Raw genomic sequence first — 20,023 nt, forward strand, 5'->3', positions numbered from 1 at the left:
CTTCACAAAATTGATGACCTCACGATTAAATGCCACACCGCTATTTTTTAACACACCCCTTTCATCAAATTACCCAATTACGCAGCGCTAAGAGTGTGTATATCATAAATACTGGATCTTATTGTTTTTCTGAGAATCTACTGGACCTACTGCTAACTTGTTTGATATGTAGCAATAAAACGTATACTGAAAACGTGAATTCATCTGGTTAGTCACGTGGGACTGCTTTTATTTTGAAGACTACTCTAGATTATTGAGTTTATATCCATGCTACCCTGAGAATGCCCGATCTCGTCAGATTTCCAAAGCTAAGCGGGTTTGGCCCTGGTTAGTACTTGGATGGGAGACCGCCTGGGAATACCAGGTGGTATAAACTTCTCTCCCCGACTAAAATGCAGAGGGGTTGCGTGAGGAAGGGCATCCGGTGAAAAATATACAAATATGCGTTCATCTGAGATGACATGCTGTGGCGACTCTGAACGGGACAAGCCAAAAGGAAAAGAAGAAGACTGTCAGTTATTGCCATTTGATAAAATTGAACACTTCCAATAGCTATTAAATAACTCCTTTCCTCTAGGTATTACCTGAACCATTTACAGGACTGTTCCATTAAGTCCTACCCATTTTTCATGTTTCCAACCTGTATATTATGATCTACCATATAAAAGCCACACTGAGAGCCAACAACCAAAATTGGCACCTTTCCCGAGTCAGTACAGGGTTCATACTCAGTCTGACCAAAAAAATTTAAGGGCTTTTTAGGGGCATTGTTAGGGGCTGACACGAAAAATTTAGGGCTGACATGAAAAATTTAGGGCTGACACGGAAAAAATTTAGGGCCAACACGAAAAATTTTGGGCCATTGTGGGAAATCAAGAGTGAAGAAAAAAGACTCACCTAATGGTGCCATCAACCGTTCTTGGTTCATCAAATGTTCCAGTATCTCAGTACCTGTGACAGTGATCACCTGTCGCCCCTTGTGGTAGTTCTCATTGATATGACCATTGTCAACGTCTTCACATAACAGTATACAGAAAAACAGATTCTAACTACAATTGCAACTATATCCACAAATGTCTTCTACTGATGTCTGTCTCAGCACCCCTACGCTAGCTCCTTGAGCCTACCCAGTGCTTCCTCTATTTGTTGCTGAAGAGGTGCCAAAGTGGCTCTCTTGTCCTTTGCTCTGCCTCTGAGTGCATTGGCCTCGGTGATAAACCTCAGATTCCTCTTTTCTTCTGCCTCCTCACACAGCCTGTCAGCCTTCTCAATAAGTGAAGATATGTCAGTCTCTATTCTGGCTTTTTTGGCTTTGAGGCAGTAGAGATGAAAAGTGGGCAGGGATGCCAAATGTAGCCAGGTACGAAGTCTTCCTTTCCCCACAGTGGTAGTTTTTAGCAATGTCACTGTCTGGGAACATGACTGCAAACACTTTCGAATTATTTTCACAAGATTTGTAACTGTAATGGCTGCAGATCACTTTTAAAGTCCACATGATCTCTGCCTTTAACGAGTCCGTCTTCGTGTATTGAACTACGTTCATAAAGCCTGACTTCTGGCTGGTTGAAGTCGATGGCTGGACAACTGTAGGTGCGCATGCACTGCAAGTACCACTGCCTTCCGTGACTTCCGTTGACAATTTCCGGCTGTTTTGGACGCCAGACGGATCGCAATTTTTTAAAAATAAGATACTTTTTTAGGGAGAATTTTGGCGGTAGAGGTCCCCCCTTTGATTTTTTTTTAATTTAAGGCCTTTTTGGGGGCTTGACCTGTTTTCGGGGATTTTTAAGGACTTTTAGGAGCCCCTAAATGCACCTTTGAAAATTTATGGGTTTTTAGGGACTTTTAGGCCCGCGTGCGAACCCTGTATATATATATTCCTCCTAGTCATTATTCAACCTGACATTTAGCACTTTCTGTACTGTGCTGTGTTTGGAAACTTGATTGAAATCTGTCAAAACTCCTTATCAGTTCAAGAAATTGGTGAGTCGATTAAAAATAACTTCTAACAACGTAAGAGCTTGATTGTAGTTGTCAATGTGAGTTGCTGATACATGACAAGGCATGATTTTTAAATTGTACATGTGCACTGGAAGGAGTTGTAGTGACATTTCATCGACACCACGACTAATGTCTCTGGCAGTGAGCAATGCCCTTTACCTTAATTGCTTGTACGACACAGAAAGTTGGATCACTGGAGCGTCTACCCACCCATCAAGTGTGAAAGTAAATCTATACTTATGTACTTTTTTTTCCTGAAAATGTACTGTATCCTAGAACCAGGTGATCTGCACTTCCATCCCACTTACATAGAGTAATAGTGGCGCTAATGTACTCTATGTAATGACAGCCATTTGCACAGAGTTTTTCCTTCCATGATTGGGCAGGGAGGCTCCTTGAGTTGCCATTTTCAATCAATGGCAGGAGTCTGGAGCCGGATCTCTCGGACACGTGGAGACATATCAAAGGGTGGGTGGTTATGGTAAAATCAGTAAATGGTGCCTTTGGACATGTGCCGTTCATTTGCAGTCGAGAGACAGGGGGGTGAATGTCTTTTACTCTGGAGAGAATCACAGAGTCTCCACGAGTGTCCAATAACGCCACAAAAAAGTCACTTGATTAGTTGCTCATGTTTAAAGGGCCACTGTCATGAAATGCATGATTTTTAGTATGTTATTAATGAAAAAACGGCAGCCGACATGGACCCATGCGTTTTTTCACCACAAAACATGATTTTGACGCATACAGCTTTTTGTAACTCCCGCCATGAAAATCTTCTCGAGGGATTTGTTTTCGAGAAGAAGCAGGAAGTGACGTAAAGGACAGAAGCGCCCCCAAGTGGACTCATTTGTTTCCATTAGTTTTACCTCCGGGAAGGTAGCTCGTTGTTCCTTCGTGTTAGCCAAAATGCGGGCTCGTTGCATTGCAGGACATTGCTTGAACACTCGGGAGAATGGATTTACCCTTCATAACTTTACAAGAGACCTGGCTCGTCGTGAAAAATAGATTGCACGGGTACAGAGGACAAGAGCTTGGTGGGTTCCAAAAGACAGGTATGTGTGTATGCAGCTACTAAAAAAAAATAATAGTTTGGGGCGCACTATGTAATTGGTCTCTCATAACGTAACAAAAGATCCGCATATGAAATGTGTGGGTGTCTGCATCGGACGGCGTAGGGCTGCTGTGTCGCTTCGGCAGCAAAGGCTGCGCTTCGATGTCGCGGGCAGCGGCGGCTCTGAAGAACACAGCTGACAATGCCTCACTCAGCCGCGTGCGACGACAACGCAGTAAAGCGCCTGGCTCGACGGTGTTGTTCATAGTGTACTGCGGCAGCGATGAAGAACCTCCTAAAGCAGCACTGCCCGGCTCCATTATAGGCCACAACGGCGCCGAAAAGGAGCCACACCGGCTGAGGCACTGCGTTCACCGGCCACGGCTTCGGTGAAGGCTGCACGACAGGCTGGTGAATGGCGGCGGCTCTGAAGAATGCAGCCGACAATGCCTCACTCAACTGCGTATGACGACAATCCCCTAAAACAGCAAGGCTTGGCTGCGTGATAAGTGACCACGGGGCCGAAAATGAGCCACACCGGCCGGCTGCGATGACCCACGATGCCTCATCTCTGCCACGGTAGTGGATCGGACGGGGAGGCAGTTTAGCTGTGATCGCATATCATCTGAATATGGCTCAAAATAATAGTGTAATATTGCCCCGGTGACTTCACTCGGTTGTGTGTTTGAAAAGAGCTTCTGTGTCAGAAGGGGCGTGTTCGTCTCCCATAGTTGGGTGCACCGCGTGTTTTCATTGGATAATGTCTGGGTGATGTCACGGACAGAGGACACAGCCAATATGGCGACCACTTGGATGTCGTAGAATGACACTTCTGCAACATGTTATATGTATTTTTCATTACAATATCTATTTTAGAATGTTTATAGGGATGACACTTGACCTTTAAGCAGACATGTAAAGTTTTCTCATAACCTTTAGAAATGTGAAGTAAAATGACAAAACACACACACTACATACAGTACACACTTACATATATCATCAGCACCCATTATCAATCCGTTGGAAGATGACAGCCTCTTCTTCAGTTTTCCAGCTGCTATGATATTTTGGAATTTATTGCCAGTGTATTTCAGTGGGTTTAATGATTTCATCCATCTATCAACTTTTAGGTCTCCATGGTCCCTTTCTGTCCAGTGGTATCCAATTGATAGTTTCTTTGGTCCACCTTTTCTCAGCTTATCTGCATTTGAGGCTAATTATTTTTTGAATGATGTTGGGAAATCACATCTGCTGTCTTATGCAACGGAATCTTGTTGCAAATGCTTATTTTAAACATTTGGAGTTCCAAGTTCTTTTGGATTTCCCGCGGACTTTGTATAACTTTGGCATTTGTAGTCCAAGTTCCACGAACGTAAAGAGTGGTAAAGTACATTGATCGAAAACTTTCCTTTTCAAGCAAATGGGAAGGCTGTTCTTGAATTTGATTCTAAACAGTCCATAAACCTGCCAGGCAAGCTTTACGCAGCGTACAACTTCAGTGCTTGTATTTCCATCCATTGTTACATGTTGGACTAAATAGAATTGTTGACGGTGCCAAGGACATACGGTAGTCCTTGTATCATTTTTGTAGACAGTAACGATTGAACACGACCTTCCTTTTGCTTTTGTTCATTTTCCAACCTGAGTGACAGCTTTCTAATTCTAATCCCTTAATACAAAGCTGTAGTTGTACAGTATCGGAGGAAAATAAAATGTCTGCAAAACCAAGATGGCTCAAATAACCGTTAATGTGTAGTCGTTCTTTTTCCCAACTGATCCTTATAAGTGTGAATACTCTATGTGTATAGATGCAAAAAAATACAAATGCAAATCATGTTCAACCAATAATTTATTGAATACACTACAAAAACAAGATATTTAATGTTCGTACCGATAAACTTTTTTTTTTTTTTGCAAGTAATCATTAACTTACGATTTTATGGCTGTAACATGTTCCAAAAAAGATGGGACGGGTGAGAAAAAGACAAAAAATTGGGGAATGCTCATTAAACATCTACTTAGAACATCCTACTGGTGAAAAGGTGTGAGGCATGATTAGGTATAAAATGACCTTCTCCTGAATTGCTCAGTCATTCACAAGAAAAGATGGGGTGAGGTTCACCTATTTGTGAACACGTACATGAGAAAATAGTTAAACATCTGAAAGATGAATTTCAAGGAATTAAGGGATTTTATCACTTACGGTCCTTAACATCATCAAAAGGCTCAGAGAATCTGGAGAAATCGCTGCATGTAGGCGGCAAGCCTGAAAACCAACATTGAATGCCCGTGACCTTCAATCCCTCAATCGCCACTGCATGAAAAACCGACACCAATGTGGATGGATATCACCACGTGAGCTCAGGAACACTTCAGAAACCCAATGTCAGTAAATGCAGTTTGGCGCAACATCTGTAATTTGCAAAGCAAATCCCATTTATCAATAACAGAAACGGCACCGGCTTCTCTGGGTCGGAGCTCATCTAAGATGGCCTGATACAAAGTGGAAAAGTATTCTGTGGTCCGGCGACTTCCACATTTCAAATTATTTTTGTAAGTTCTGGACGCCGTGTCCTCCGGGGCAAAGAGGAAAAGAAACATCCAGTCTGTTACGGACGCAAAGTTAAAAAAACCAGCATTTTTGATGGTATGGGGCTGTGTTAGTGCCAATGGCTGACACATCTATGAAAGCACCATAAATGCTGAAAGATACATATAGGTTTTGGAGAATCATATGCTGCCATCCAAGCGATGCTGTTTTCATGGACTTCCATGCTTATTTCAGCAAGACAATGCCAAAACACATTCTGCACATTAAAACAGCGTGGCTTCATAGTAAAAGCCTACAGATACTGGACTGGCCTACCTGCAGTCCAGACCTGTATTCCATTGAAAACATGTGGTGCATTGTGAAGTGTAAAACACGACAACAGAGACCCCGGACTGTTGAACAGCTGCAGCTGTACATCAAGCAAGACTGGGAAAGAATTCCACCTACATATCTAACAATTAGCATTATAAGTTCATAAACATTTCTTGAATGTTAAAAGAAAAGGTGATGAAACAGTGATGAACATCACACTGTTGAACCTTTTTTGGAACCCGTTGCAGCCATCAAATTTCAATGCTGCTAAAAACAATCAAGTTCATCAGTTTGAACATTAAATATCTTATCTTTGTAGTGTATTCAATTAAATATAGATGGAACATTATTTGGAAATGATTGCATTCTGTTTTTGTTTAATGCAACATCCCAATTTCATTGGAATTTGGTGTGTGTGTGTATATGTGATCAGCGAACCCATTATTTTTCTGCCTTGTGCCATTTTAGGACTCTCACTCACACCCTGCTGGTCCAATCAGTATTAGTATGAGTAATATATATATATATATTACTTTCTTTTGCAGACTGCACAATTCATCACTTAAACTGTTCCCTTTGCATAATTGACATTGTTAACAGACTTATCTATATAGATTTCACATCTTGCACGTCTTATAAGGAACAATTCCTATAAACAGAAATGTCTCTTGTTCTTTTTTCTCGTTGCTATGTTGTTCCTTGTTCTGATTGTTGTACCAGGGCGGCACCGACGGAGAAAAAATTCCTTGTGTGTTTTTACACATTTGGCCATTAAAGCTGGTTCTGATTCTGAATCTTTTTGCCCTTGATGATTTATCATACATGGATACAAGATCACTGAGGACAGACTCCCTTGGGCTACTCTGGCATAAGTCCCCGACTGGTGGAGGGCTGCAGTGATGGTAGACTTTCTAGAACTTTCTCAAATTTCCCAACTGCATCTCAGGAGCTCAACCACAGTTATCATTATAGTTATCATTATGTTCTTCTGCACCTCTTTCACAAAGGGTCCTCTCGCCCAATCACTCAGTTTGACCGAACGGACAGCTCCAAAGAGGGTTCTGGTCGTCCCAAACGTCTTCCATTTAAGGATTATGGCGGCTACTGTTTTTTTTGCAGACCTGCAGTGCAGCAGAATATTTTTTTGTAACTTGGCCAGATCTGTGCCATGCCACAATTCTTTCTCTGAGCACTTCAGGCAATTTCTTTGACCTCATGATTCTCATTTGCTCTGACAGGCACTGTGTGCTGTAAGGCCTTATACAGTATAGACAGGTGTGTGTCTTTCCTAATGAAGTCTAATCAGTTTAATCAAACAGAGCTGGACTCCAATGAAGGTGTAGAACTATGTCAAGGATGGTGAGAAGAAGTGGACAAAACCCAAGTTAAATATATGAGTGTCACAACAAAGCATCTGAATACTTATGGCTGTGTGATATTTCACTCTTTTTAAAAAGAAAATAAATCTGCAAAAATGTCAACAATTCCTTTTTTTCTGTCAATATGAGGTTCTTGGTGTACATTAATGAAGAAAAAACGAACTTAAATGATTACAGCAAATGGTTGCAATATAAGAAAGAGCAAAAAATCTAAGGGTCTGAATGCTTTCTGTATCCACTGCATATATTAGTTTATATCTACAGCATTCAGGCACACACACACACACACGCACACACACACACACACACACACACACCACACACACACACACACACACACACACACACACAGACAGATACATTAAAACAAAGTAATGACCATCATTTCTTCATGTTCGTAGGTTGTGCGTTGTTAAAAAAGGATGGATTAAAAACACGTTTAATTTATCATTTAGATGGACTGTCGCAGTAGATGGACGAGATTAGGAAGAAATACATACAGTATTAAAAAGTCACATGGAAAGTAGATGTTGCTGCTTTGTTCAAATCTGTTCACCCGACAATAAGATCCCCCCCTTCTAATTACATCTTTCCTTCAGATTTCTTCTCATGTTAAAGGGTGCGTGCACATTGTAGTGCATTTCGTTGCATTCGGCTGACCCAAGAGGATGCATGTGAAGCTTATTGACCCGCACAGTGTCGAATGCACGAGAGCAACAGGCTCATGAGATATAGAGCATCAAGGCTTTCTGAGGCATTGCTTCAACATGCAATTGCGTGTGCCACTCAGAGCAACTTGGAACCCACGTGACAAACGGTAGTTAATTTATATGCCAACTATTTTTTTAATGTACAATTTTCAACCTTTATTGGAGCAAGGCGGATATATTTGAAAAATCTCACTGCACACTTAGAAACTAAAATTAATCATTAATCCTAGCCGCTTATGCTCACAAGGGTGTACATCATATATGGTATGAATGGTATATGCTGGAGCCTATTCCAGTTGTCAACGAGCAGGAGGCAGGGTACACCCTGAACTGGTTCCCAGCCAATCGCAGGGCACATCGAGACAAACAGCCGCACTCAATCACACCTAGGGGCAATTTATAGTGTCCAATTAATGTTGCATGTTTTTGGGATGTGGGAGGAAACCAGAGTGCCTGGAGAAAACCCACGCAGGCATGGGGAGAACATGCAAACTCGACATAGGCGGATCTGGGATTGAACCCAGATCTCAGAACTGTGAGGCTAATGCTTTCCAGCTGCTCACTGTGCCGCCAAAAACTAAAATGCTACAAACAAAATAAATTGGTACACCTGTCAATTATGTACTGCCATCTAATCGAAGAGCATTGAAGATCCATTATGTTTCAGAAATAATAATTTTCTGTCCAATTAAGTGTATATTGATAATTTCCCATGTGTGTGATCTATCTGTAAATGTTCCAGACATGCTTAAAACAGTTAGCTCTCACTGGACTTCAGTATTAAAGATGCATAGTGCTTTGTCTTTGTGTGAATCATGAAAAACTGATTTGTGATTATCTCATGTTGATCTAAAAAATTAACTGCTGGTCAAAGTTCCCATTATAATACGTGGCTCTCATTCAAGTACCTATGGGCCCTCTGACCACCACCAAACATTCAATGAAAGTCATCTGTAGGCAAAGCCGGTGACGTGTCTGTCCTAGGGACACAATGAGACACAGTCAGATGGGGTTATGAACCAGAATCTCTGAACCTCTGGTTTCAGGGCGTACGCTTACACTCAGCCTCACCCATGAATGAAACTTTACGACATTTGAAAATGTTTTCCTCAATGGGTTAGCAACAAATTGAAATATGCTACACTAGCCAAGCCAAATGCCTTCTGGCATAATTTTGTTTGTGCTCCACTTGAGAAAATAAATTCTCTTTTCCTCATGCTTCTTATTAAATGGATGTTCTCATTCTGGCTGAAATTATGTTGAGACATTGCTATTTGTCTTCATTTTTCTATTACTGCCAACAGGCTCATCATGAAGAATCCTAAATTTGACACCTGCGCTAGATTATCAAGAAATGAATGTCAAAAAATAACCTATGGCTTGCCAAAGAGTGTGTCACCTATCAGAATACTTTATTAATGCCTGGGGGAACATTGCTGTTGTAAACTCTATAATAAAGCCTCGATTTAGCAAGACATACGGACAAAAGACCTTGAACGGAATAACTTTGTGGGAGTCTCGAGAAATTGAGACATGTACTACATGTATGCTCAGTACCAATGTATGTTGATGTACCTGGCATAACCCCATGAGCCAATCTTGCACAACACATGATAATTAATGTAAATTAAATCCTTGGGCATGGTTTCATAGCCCCATGGAACCATACTTCTTGATAGCTGGAGACCTTTGATCGAAGATAATATTCCTGGTTTATTTTTAAAATGCCAGAAGAATGCATCAGCCGCTTCAAGGATCGCCTCTTTTATGATCTCTGCTTCTTGGAAGGACGTCTTGTTCTTAACGATGACGTGACTCACCCAGAACGATGCTTCGGTGGTTGCTTGTGCTTTTGAAGTATGCTGCACGAAAAATAATTAACCTCTCTCTTTCTCAGCTCACTTTTTAGCAGGAAGTCAGTGTCCTAACTTCCATGTACAATCTTAAAATCCCACCTCACATTTCCCTTCTTTAGTAATGCGATAACTGGCAGATGAGGCATATGCATTTCAAAAATGTAATTGGGAAAAAAATACTTCCATTCTGTAAAAAAATTGGAGGTAGCTCACTGACTAGCTTGTTAGTTCTGACGTGACTTAAGTGTCTGAAAAATTCAGACGTCATTGATTATGTAATGTATGAATGTCAAACATTGGTAGGCTGATTTTTTGAGGGTGGGGGGTATCTTTTATATCAAGCCATCAACCAATACGCAATCGACAGATTGTCCTCAAGATTAAAAGTGCTGTCGCCCAAGTGCCAGAAAGGACCATCATTGACCTAATGTATGTGCTTAATTCTATGTGACACCATCTGGAATAAGTTTGCTAATAAAACCTTGACATGTCATTGAAGAGAATAACATCACTTTGACTGAAGTACATGTTATTTATACAGCAGACAATTTAAAAAGTATAATGTTGCCTCTTACTGCAGACAAAGTAGAAACCCTAATTCAAATGTGACGCTGTGTGAAATGTAAATAAAACAGAATACATTTATTTGCAAATCCTTTCAAAAAAGACTGGAAAAGTTGGGGGAATTCTCAAAAAACATAGTGAGCATCCATTTGGAAAATTCCACAGGTGAACAGGTTAATTGGAAACAGGTGAGTGTGATGATTGGGTAGAAAAGGCACATTTCTGAAAGGCCCAGTAGCTCACAAGGATGGGGAAAGTTTTTGTGAATAAACGTGAGCAAATAGTCCAACAGTGTAAGAAAGTTTCTCAAAACACAATTACAAGCAATTTAGGGTTTTTAATAATCTGTGGTCCATATCATCAAAAGATTTACAATATCAATTGGTTGGTTTAAAATGGCTTACTTTAACCAGGATCACTTGGCATAACCGTGCAGAAAGGTACTACCTGCATTGGTTTTGCTCATGTTGGTGCCATAAACCCTTACTGGCTACAACCAGCTGCGTTGATACTTTTTGGCTGGCTTGGTAGGTAGTTACTTGGCAAGCACTCATAATCTGCCATGCAGTGCTGGATCCTGCTAAACCTTTTCCCCATTCATCTGCCAGGGTCACCTTCTTTATGGCTTCGGTTGTTACATCGCCACAAATATCTGTGAAGGTCCTTGGGCTTACCTACGCGCAGATCCCAGTGGAGGGGTATAGCTATCTGCAAGAAGTAGGGTGGCCTAAAAGTGCAAAACAGTATGTGCAAATATTTCAGCAGACAAAAACATTAACATTTTAGAAAACACGTCATATTTTAAACCTTTAAAGTAAACAGCATGGCAGCAGTGGCAGAATAAAGTAGGTAGTATGATATTCTAAGACTCGTTCTGATTCAAGTCAGAAAATTGTGATTTAATGAACGCTTTGAACAAACCAACAAATTCACACAAAGACAGTTTAGGGTGGACAATGAACTTAATGCACCATTTTTTTAAAATGTCAAGATACCCACGGAAAACCTACGCAAGAATGGGGAGAGCATGCAAACTCCTCAAAAGAAGGCAGAAGTCAAGATTTGAACCCGAAACCAGAGGTAGACATTCCAACCACTCAGTCACCCTGTTGCGCACAACTTTTATCCTAATTATGTAAGTACTGTATTCATCAGAAGGGTTTATTCTAAAACTCATGATTTACACTTTTGCCCTCAATAAGGACTTGCTGCTCAGACCATCTTTATAAAGGCCCAGACACCTCTGGACTTAGAATCCCGTGCATCCTTCTGAATTGGATATGACCCAAAAGGCGACAGAGGGCCAGATGTTGGGGACTGCGCTTCAGGGAGCTGGCGAGTGCTGAAGTGAGGCTGAGTGAACAAGTGAGTGACAAACCAAGGGATGTGGTGCGGATCTGCATGCAGAAGGATAACAGCCTTCTGTCAGCACACTAGACCTATACACAGTATAAAGTTGCTCCTCTTTGGTGCATGCACAGCAACTGGCATGCGGGGCTTAAAGCCGAGAGCAAGCTCAGGCAGAGTTTTAATACACAGTTTGGACATTTTCCCATTTACCTCAGGAAGGCAGCTCACATGGAGGAAATGTAAATGACTTATGTGATGGCCACCCCTAATATGCACATTCAAATATTAAGTCACCACTCAAAAATCTGAAGTACATCTTAACCAAGAGCAGAAAATATTTTGGGGGGAGCTTCTGCTGCAAAATGAGTTATGCAAGCCATGTGATTGTGTGTTAATCATGCTCTATTAATTTATATTTGCATGTTGCATCAAACCAATATTTAGAGGATAAAATGTGGATTTAGACAATAGAGATTGAATAAGTGCACAGGTGTGAAGCCATATTACACAGGTGAGAGGCTCTTTGATCAAAGGAACTCATTTGATGGATTTTTTTTGTCCTCCATGCAGGATTATCATTAGTTTAAATTGTATCGATGGCCGTTGACAGCTAAAAGAGAATAGCCCCCCATGTTGCAGAGACAGATTAAGAGTCTTGCTGCCATCTTCAGACACATATATTGGCCGTCTCCTCAGCTATAGTCTACATGCAGTCTCACAGCCGAGGTCGTGACTCAAAATGAGACATCCGCACTTACGGCAGAGCTAATACAGAGAATAAAGCGGAGTGTGTACAAGATTAGTCGTCGTCATCTTGATTTTAACTGAAATATTGTCACTGTATTGATGGAATGAAAGTACCATCAACCAGAGATCATAAAATATTCTGTACAAACTTAAAAAAAAAAAATCTACATTCACTCTTAAAACGGGTGCACTCATCTAGAATGTTAACCAAATTTTAAAACGTGAGCAACCCCACTCATGTAAATAAATAAATAAATAAATGCTTTGTATTGGAGTTGTCCAACACTTTGCACAGACACATAACCACAACTTGGCTGATAATCACAAAAACCAGAGACTGAGGGCATCAAAAGGGACCCCATTCAATGCTCGACTGTGGGTATAAATTTTGTCCATAAAGGTTATGAACAAAATCAGTCACAAAGGGGAGCCTAGGAGGTGTTCAATCTTCACTAAAAAATTAATCCGAATTACTGTCGGCCATGTGGACCAAACTCTGACACCTGTCATAAAGGGACCAAACAGCCCATATTATGGGAACAAGTACTCCACACTGCGAGAGCATCCTCCACAGAACTCTATGGTCAAAAACCAACCATCTGACGGACCCTCCTCTCCTGCACATTCGAATAGACCTTATCACAAAAGCTGAACCATTCGATACCTCTATAGTTGGACCAGACCCTCCCTTCTCCCTTTTTAAAGGTCAAGTGTCATCCCTGTAAACATTCTAAAAAACATATTGAAATGAAAAATACATTTAACATTATTCACTTCAATGTCTATACAAAAAAAAAAATATGAGCGGAGAGCGCGTCATCCATGCGCAAAGTTGCGGAAGTATCATTCGACATTCAAGTGGTCACAATATTGGCTGTATCTACTGTCCGTGACGTCACCCCGGACATTTGCCATTGAAACGGCGCTGTGGCCCCTACTGTGGGAGACAAAAATGCCCCTTCTGATACGGAAGCTCTTTTCGAAGAAGAGAACATCTCACAACCGAGTGAAGTGTCTGGGGCACTATTACCCTATTGTTTTGAGCCATATTTAGATGATATACGGATCACTTCTAACTAACATTAGACTTCAAGACAGTATGTATGAGCCGTGCTCGTCTGCAAGGCACGACACGGAAGCCTTTGCCGGTCAGCCTGATGCGGAAGCCTTCGACGGTGAGCCCGACGCAGAAGCCTTCGACGGTGAGCCTGACGCGGAAGCCGTCCGACCCACACATTGACACATTTAGCACCCCTATCATACGTACGTGGATCTTTTCTTACGTTATGAGAGACAGATTACGTGGTCCCCGCCAAACTATTGTTATTTTTTTTTTGTAGCTGTATACACGCCTACCTCTCATTTGGAACCCATGACGCTTTCGTCCTTTGCACCTGTGCAATCCATTTTTCACGATGAACCAGGTCTCTTGGAAACTTATGAAGAGTAAATCCATCCTTCCGAGTGTTTGAGCAATATCCAGCAATGCAACGAGCTGGCATTTTGGCTAACAGGAAGGAACAATGAGCTACCTTCCCGCAGGTAATACTTATAGACATCAGTCTGCTTGAGCGGACAACTGCCTCCACCGTCACTTCCTGCTTCTTGTCAAAAACAAATCCCTCGAGAGGATTTTCATGGTAGAAGTTACAAAAACCCATATACGTCCAAATCATGTTTTGTGGTGAAAAAAATGATGGGTCTATGGCGGCCGTTTTTTCATTAATAACATACTAAAAATCATCCATTTCATGACAGTGGCAGTTTAAAATGGGGGGAGCATCACCACAGTCTACCAATCTGGGTCTGGGTCTGTCCCTGATGTTGATGCAATGTTGCAGAAGCTTGTCTAACAGGACAGCCCCACAACATCTCGAGCCTTTAGAAAGTCTCGGTTAAATCTCATCCAACTCGGGGGCCCTGCTACCGAAGAATATTTTAAACAACTCAGCAACCTCCAACCCTGAGATACAGGAAGAGAGTCCCCCATCACTTGTTGATGGTGCATTGCTTCCCTATCCAGGGACACCAGATTGTGACCAGAGTTTCTGAAACGCCACCCAAAAATTGTATTACTTAGCCTCACCGAATTGCTTCCATGGCAAGTTTTTTTTTGCCTCAGTGACCACTGAAGTTGCATTCCACCTGGTCTACCAGTCCTCCGTCAGTTGCCTCCGGAGTCCCACTAGTTAAAAAAGCCCAGGATGTCTCCTTCGCCTTCTTTCTTAATAGCATCCATTACCACTTATGTCCACGAAAAGTTACGGGAATTGCCGCCATGACAGGCACCAACTATCTTAGGGCCAAACCTCCAGTAATTAGCCTCAACAATGGAGGCATGGAATAAGTATGCCGAGATAGACTTAATTCCACCCCCATCCCCCAGGGCTGTGGTTGAAGTTCTCCCGGAAGTGGGAGTGGAAACGTCTTTTGTCAGATGGTCTCAGCAGCATTGACACACAGCATGTGGGGTTGAGAGGGGTTGGACACGTACACTAGTTGGCCCTGGTGAGAGCACCAAGCAGGTGTGGCCCATTAAAGGAGCATTAAGTGCACAATAAAGTATAAGAGCAAGATAATGAGATAAGTTGACAAATATTTAGGAATGATGTGATTTAATGTGAAATCTAACGGTGGGCCTTAAATGCATTAATTACAATCAATTAGTTACCAAAAAATATATTGAAAACATTTTGTGTTCAACCTTTGCAAGTGGCTGGCAACCAGTACTGGGTGTATCACTGTGATAAGTTCTGGCATGCCCGTGACCTGAGTGAGAGTGAGAGTGAGAGTGAGAGTGAGAGTGAGAGTGAGAGTGAGAGTGAGAGTGAGAGTGAGAGTGAGAGAGAGAGAGACAAGAACAAACAATGACATCAACAATGAACTCACCAGAACTGAAAGAAACCAGGGAGTTAAATACACACAGATCGACGAGACAACGAGGAACACTTGAACAAGGCACGAGTGGCTTGAGGGATGTGATTGGTCAACACAAGGAAGCAGGTTTACAGGAACAGGTGGACATAGCTAACAAAATGAGCACACAAGACGTGGAAGATATGGAACACGGGAAAAAATGAAGCAAACCAACTCAAACTAAAGGGATGTGTTGTGGAAAGACCAGGACAAAACTGTATTAAAATGTGATCAGGAGACATGTTGCGTCATTGTTGATTTCATCTCTGGTTTCCCTTTTGGTTGCAATACGCAGTGATTAGAGTTGGTATAAAGGGTTCTCCAGCATCACTTGTTGCTGACAGCGATAGTAAAGGGGGAGAATTATTTGGTGTACAACATCATGCTCAGGGGTCTCTTCAGCACAAATAACATGTTAATCCAACACTGGTTTTGAAAATGTTGGTGCTGTTGGTGTTTGTTTAAAACTGAGACAATGACATCATTGTCTCAGGAAATATTGGATATAATGGAGTAGCGATTCCTGTGATGGTTAAAATGCCCAAGGCCATTTTTCTGTGCAACTCTGATACTTGGGATTTATTTTTCATTAGAAATTAAGTGTTTGATCAGCAAAACTCCATGCAATAATGATTACTTTGAAAAGGACAAAATTACGGCTGATAAAATTGTCCAACCACTGAATCATTCAGGATTTGGCGTCCACTCTCTTGCCTAAAGTCCGCAAAAGGATCGGCTCAAGTTCCCCTGGAACCATAATGAGGTCAAGCGGTATAGAAAATGGATGCTTCCAGATGTGATTAATCAACAATTACACACAATGTAATTCTTCAAGAATAATTAATCAACAAGTGCCTATCCCAAGTAAGAAACACCCAAATTCATACAAATTTACCTGGATGTTGTCCAGATAGAAAATGTTTTAACTCGTGATATATGGAGCTCCTATGACAGTGCCTCAGCAAAAATGAGCTTGATCGTATGTAGTAAGCATTTTAAGTGCCATATCATGGCAGCAATAGCGCAAAGGTTTAGGTATTTTGAATTTACCTTGCTCACACATCAGATGAGGAAAAAAAATATCTATGCTTTACTGCTCCTATTCCTAGCTGTACACAAAACATGCACAGATTTCTGGTGCTCATTTGTCAGCAGGCATGTCAAAATCTAATCAGCTTCCGAGAAAATGAAGTGCAGTAGGAAGGTGAAGGGTGTGAAAGGGTCCCTTTGTCTGAAATAGCACACATCTTATACAGCAGATGACGTGCAGCGAACAGACAACTGCATAGGCAGTACCGGAAAGATACTTTAGAAATGTCATAGGCTGGGATTATTAACATAGCAATTGTGTTTGACAGCAAACGGTGTCCTGCACGCTTGCCGAGCGAGGATGACGAGGGAGAGTTATGCTTTGCATCAGCAGGGAAACCAGTTGTTCAAAAACTGCTAACATTATTTGATATCAGAATTAGACAACTAGTGAAGTCAAAGTGAGGCCAGACGAAGAGTGTTCCACAGATGAATTCTTGTTGGGAGTGATCTGTTAAAATTACTATGTGTGGAAGTACTCTGACTGTAATGATGAGCACATTTGGGGCTACCTCCCGCTATGAATAGAAAAACACCTGCTCATTTTGTAAAAGAGGACTCTGCTTTCACAGGGTGTGCTGGATGTAACCTGCAAGGAGAATCGGATTTTTTTTCTTTAATTTCCCTGCTTCACAGGGAGAAATTTGCTCAGTAACTGAGATTTGACCCAATTTGTGTTTTATTATTTTTAAAACATCACAGTAGAAACCAATTACTCCACTGTAGGTATAGGGTGTAATTGGATTTCCTACCTCATAGCTATAAAGCACTCTGACAAGCTTAATGTCAGAAAAAGGAATACAGAGGAACCTTGGAGTTTGAATCTAACAGTAATTTGTTCTTCTAAAGTGTTCAAAGTCCAAGTTGTTCAACCTCCAAAATGTATTTTCCCCATACAAAATCATGTAAATGTGTTTAATCCATTCCCAACCTCCGAATAGTAAGTACCTATTTTAATTCCTATTTATGTAAATATATGTGCACCGTGCATTTAAACAATAAAAAAAAAATCTATAAACTTAAAGTAAATCTGTATCATTTACCTTTTTGGTGGCGGTGGGATGGCTCGAGAGGGAAGGAGGAAGTGTCAAAGTCACTTTCCATGATTTAAATGCGTAGCATCTCCAAGACTTCTATTATCTGTGGCCTTTGCTTTGTTATGCTAGTTACTCCTTTGGCAACACTAGCTGCCTTTTATTACATTTTTATTCTTTAGGAAAGTCAAAATAGTCAACTTAGCCATACGATGCTAGCTAGCAAGAGCCGTAACAAACGCACCACATTTCCATACTTAGCATACTCAGATCCACTGTGGTTTGCTCAACTTTCCTTTTCCTTCGCCGCTGGTATTGCTGCTCTCTGTCTTTCGACCCATGGCAAAGAAAATACTGGAAAAATAAAATATCATGAGAAGCACTCGTGAAGGTGCATTGGACTGGCGTGCTTTGAGCATGCACTGGTCCTGACTACTTGAGTCGAAGGGGGCAGCGGCTCGTCTCGGAACCACCCTGTATCTGCTCGGCATCGCTCAGCTTGAGTCGACTAACTGGTCAACATCGGTTTAGCTTTGCCCGGGTGCTCGGACACCTCATAGCGCCTCATAAACCGAAGCATTTTTTAACGCCGATTTTTGGGTTGAAAACAGATTTATACAACCACCAAGACGTTTGAACTCCGAGGTTCCACTGTACAACATTACATCAATAACGGTCAATTTGTCATTATGTTCCACTATTAACATATAATTTTGAGTGTGTACGGAACATTTCTTTGCTGGTTATATTGGGAAATGGAGTGACAGAGCGACAGGAAGGGAGCTAATCCTGAATAGCCGTTGGGTGTTTATGCACAGACTCTCACCAGCTGTTGAGGTGATGGAAATGTGGAGGGTGCTGCCTCCCTGTGTTTTCACTCAAGTACTGCTGCAGTAACGATGCACACACACTCAGTATTACTACAAGAGGCCATAACAAAAGAACGCACTGAACATGAAACTAAAGTAGCCACCATGGTGTAAAGGTATTACTGTGGGGCAGGAGCCTTCACAGAAATGGCTCCAAAAATGAACCGACAGGGCCGCAGCACAGTGACATTAGGGAATTGATTAATACACTAATGTGCCTGTAAGCCTGTGCCAATCATGTAGGGGCCACTGCTTACAGGCAGGCAGGTCTAAACATAGTTGTGGTTTTTTTTTTATTTTTCCTTTGTTAAGGGGGGTGGCCTGGCCTTACAACTGACAGGTGAAGGACACTGCTAAGTCATTGTTGCACTGAACATGATTAACATTGAGCCTTCTGTCCAGATATACTCCTGGTAGTTTCTGACTTGGAATGGGGATTGGGGTGGGGGGATGGCGACAAGAGAAAGACTTTGCTTTTGATGGGTATTTATTCAAGCCAGATGTATTCTTGGCTAAGACAGGAAATATGGTCGGTGTTGAGACGTTTTTGACAAGATTATTGAAGCAAAAGACCGTCACTACCACATTCTGAATAATAGACTACTGATCATAAGCAAACAATCTTAACTTAAAAAAAAATAATAGATTTGACATTGTGTTTGGTAAAGATACAGTAGATACATAGCTCAGTCAGTGTCTTTTTGGCATCAGTAGTGTAAAAAAATACAGTGAAATAGAAAATTTGAGGCTTTTCCTTCAGCAATGTCGGTAAGCATTACACCTTACGATATCACATAAGCTTTGCACATTAGATGTGAATTGTTAAAAGGCACTATTGTTTTATTACAGTGATGGTACAGTTATGCTGGTAATGAAGTTCAGTTCATTGTACCGTCAGACTGACAGATAAAGTGTCCTTGCCAACACACTGAGGATAAGAGCCTGATCTAATGGTGGCACGTCGCTATGTGAAGACACATTAGGCAGGAAAGGCTCAACTACAGTAACAGCGCACAGGTAAGAGACATTTACAAAGAATAAAAACAGTGGTAAAACATAGTGTTGAGAATTTAAAAGGCCACATTAGAACATATTTCAAATGCACGAGTGGCTAGCTAACATCGCAACTTGTAGATAGTGCTGCTGTCACCAGGTTTTGGCCCACAAACTCAGCATCACACTAACATTACAAAACATGTACATATTGTACCTTGAACTCCCACAGAGGGTATCCATCACAAAATTAATCAATCAGATATTCAAACAAAATATTCCCTAGTTTACCTATCTGATAGCATTGTCTATTAATGCTGTAATCTAGAGACTAACTTGAATGACCAATTATTCATCATAACCTTAATTTTTTTTTTTCCATCTGACCATCATTATAAGAAACTTAGATGTGATTATTTAATCCCTCACCTCCCCTCCATGAGAAAAAGACGTGATATTTGAATGTTAGTGAGGTGACTTCCTCCATCTCTTCCTCTTCTTTAGTACGGCTCTGATTTGAGACGCCGGTACAGGCAGCATGTAAACACCATCCCTATTATCTGCAGATTGCACAGAGATGCCCCCCCCAAAAACAAAAAAA

The 20,023-nt window shown here is 41.4% G+C and overlaps 1 protein-coding gene and 1 pseudogene across 5 annotated transcripts in view; one reads left to right on the forward strand and one right to left on the reverse strand.

The window, feature by feature from the left end:
• The first annotated feature begins 257 nt into the window (after positions 1-257).
• LOC133498716 (5S ribosomal RNA) lies at positions 258-376 on the forward strand (annotated as a pseudogene).
• A 10,250-nt stretch (positions 377-10,626) lies between these two features.
• LOC133498431 (CD151 antigen-like) overlaps positions 10,627-20,023 on the reverse strand; it is a 32,114-nt gene continuing 22,717 nt past the window's right edge. For 2 of the 5 annotated variants that reach the window (XM_061815236.1, XM_061815238.1), the window contains exon 10: positions 18,886-19,982. In XM_061815236.1, the coding sequence (XP_061671220.1) occupies positions 19,923-19,982 (60 nt within the window). In that variant the 3' untranslated portion in view covers positions 18,886-19,922. Of the gene's footprint in view, positions 11,152-15,215; positions 15,291-18,885; positions 19,983-20,023 lie in introns of those variants that run through there. The other 3 variants (XR_009794316.1, XR_009794315.1, XM_061815237.1) reach the window with 3 other exon arrangements.

The sequence above is a fragment of the Syngnathoides biaculeatus genome, chromosome 3 (genome assembly GCF_019802595.1).
Source record: "Syngnathoides biaculeatus isolate LvHL_M chromosome 3, ASM1980259v1, whole genome shotgun sequence".
Lineage (NCBI taxonomy): Eukaryota > Metazoa > Chordata > Actinopteri > Syngnathiformes > Syngnathidae > Syngnathoides > Syngnathoides biaculeatus.